At 36.3% G+C, this 1,792-nt stretch overlaps 1 protein-coding gene across 2 annotated transcripts; it reads right to left on the bottom strand.

Moving 5' to 3' along the window:
• Positions 1-269: 269 nt before the first annotated feature.
• Positions 270-1,792, bottom strand: LOC124821763 (putative membrane-associated kinase regulator 6). 2 transcript variants are annotated; one of them, XM_088111962.1, is made up of 3 exons: positions 949-1,792; positions 838-871; positions 270-754 (listed from the first exon to the last, which is right to left on the bottom strand). In XM_088111962.1, the coding sequence occupies exons 1-3, from the start codon at positions 1,601-1,603 to the stop codon at positions 550-552; spliced, it is 894 nt and encodes a 297-aa protein (XP_087968088.1). In that variant the 5' UTR covers positions 1,604-1,792; the 3' UTR covers positions 270-549. The 2 variants fall into 2 exon arrangements, with proteins under 2 accessions (XP_087968088.1, XP_047149650.1); XM_047293694.2 differs by lacking the exon at positions 838-871 and having other exon boundaries at positions 605-754; positions 949-1,787.

Here is a 1,792-nt window from a genome sequence, read left to right as displayed (position 1 = left end):
ATCATTAGATTTATTATGAATTTGTGCTAAAAGTGTCCACATACAATTCAATGGCTCCGCACATTTGTCGTCAGATTTTGTCTCCTTAAGTGTCGTTTCTTCATCATTGCCTTGAAATTTGCATAGCTAACAAGTCTGTCAAGTTTGCAGAGAAATTTTCAAACTTCTCACTTTCTTAAATCCCTTATCTCAAAACTTTTCCATCTTCCAAGTTTCTTACTTTCACATCCACAAGAGAACAACAAGAGAAAGACAGAGAGGGAGAAAGATAAAATCAAAAACCCTCTTTCAAGGCATGTCATAGATCATGTTTATGGAACAGGGAGGCAACAACATAAGAGATAAGATATATATCAAGTTATCAGAATCTTATATACATAATTCATCTGTAACACACGTTTCTGATTCCAAAAATCAGTTCAAGAATAACTTTACTGAAACAGGAGGCAGATTCTCATCTTTAGTAAAAGTGTTCATTCTCATTATAAATTTCATGAACATACAAAATTGTACTATAATTTTTCTTCTTCCTTTTCCCAGAATTTGATCTTAGTGCTTGAATAATGCTTGACCAACCACATCTTTATTTCCTATTGACATTTTAAAATCATTCAAGCAGAGGATGTTGTAGCAGAGCAGTGGCTGATCATGGTTTAGCCTTTTGATCATCTCTCTTTTCCCTTTATCTTCTCTCTTCTCTTTCGATTTTAATCTCCAAATGCAACCCTTTTGCAGCATCCTTAATTCATCCTCTCTGCAATGAGCAAAGTGACAAAAATGCTTGTTAGATCCACAAAAATTGAACAGAACGTTATCAAGTTTTTGACAAATCACAACCTCATTTGTCTGCAATTTCTTGCAGTGTCAAATACTGCAAAGAGATCACAAACGTTTAAAACCTTGAACACAACACATGGTTAATGATATACAAATGGAACTTGAACATACCGATGGATCTTTTGCAATGAAGAACTGCTTCATAAATTGAACTCTCGGAATCACAGGACTTGCGCCAGTCGTCAGCAGAATAAGCTACACTAATCCGTGGGGATGATTCAGAGTAGCATCCCCTATTCTTTGCTGACTCAGTTCTTTTAATAACAGATTCAGATTTTGAACCTGATTTGGCACTCCTCAATCTTCTACACAAGGGCCTCAAGAAGTTGAGGTACTTCTGAAATATTCTCCTTGACAATGTTCTGCACCTTTTCAATGAAGGGCATCTAGAATGAGCATTAGGAACCACAATTTTTGGCACATGTGATGAGGAAGGTAGACTTGGATTGGAATCTGAGGCCTCATATGCTTCCATTTTCAAAGACTCAACAAAAAGGGGCATGAGATAACCATTGGAAAAGAGGTCATCAGCATCAACAAGAGTGAGAGGAGACTGTGAAGTGGGGAAGTCAAATTTGAAATCTTGAGAGTTTCTGAAGAACCTTTTAGAAGGTGGCATTCTTGGGTCCATTTCAATGAAGGAAGCTTCATCAGAAGCATCAAGAGAAGCTCTGAGGGAGCCTTCAAGGCTTTCTATGGATGGCTTCAGGTTCACCAACCAACTGTAAGAGAAACTTTCAATAGAAAGAGGATGAGAAGTTTCCATGGTTTCAACTTTGAATGTGTGCTTCAAACAATTCACAATCTGGACAGTGTACAGAAAATCCTTAAGCCTCTCCTCTTACTTAATCTTATGCAGCATATCTTTTAACTTCTGTGATATATATAGATATATATGTATGTATATATATATATATATACCTTAAGATATCATCTCTCTCCAACAATTGAGAAA

Source organism: Vigna umbellata, chromosome 4 (genome assembly GCF_029865625.1).
Source record: "Vigna umbellata cultivar VRB3 chromosome 4, Vumbellata_1.0, whole genome shotgun sequence".
Taxonomy (NCBI): domain Eukaryota; kingdom Viridiplantae; phylum Streptophyta; class Magnoliopsida; order Fabales; family Fabaceae; genus Vigna; species Vigna umbellata.
The sequence above is the reverse complement of the archived record's forward strand: the minus strand, read 5'-3'. Positions and strand labels throughout refer to the sequence as shown.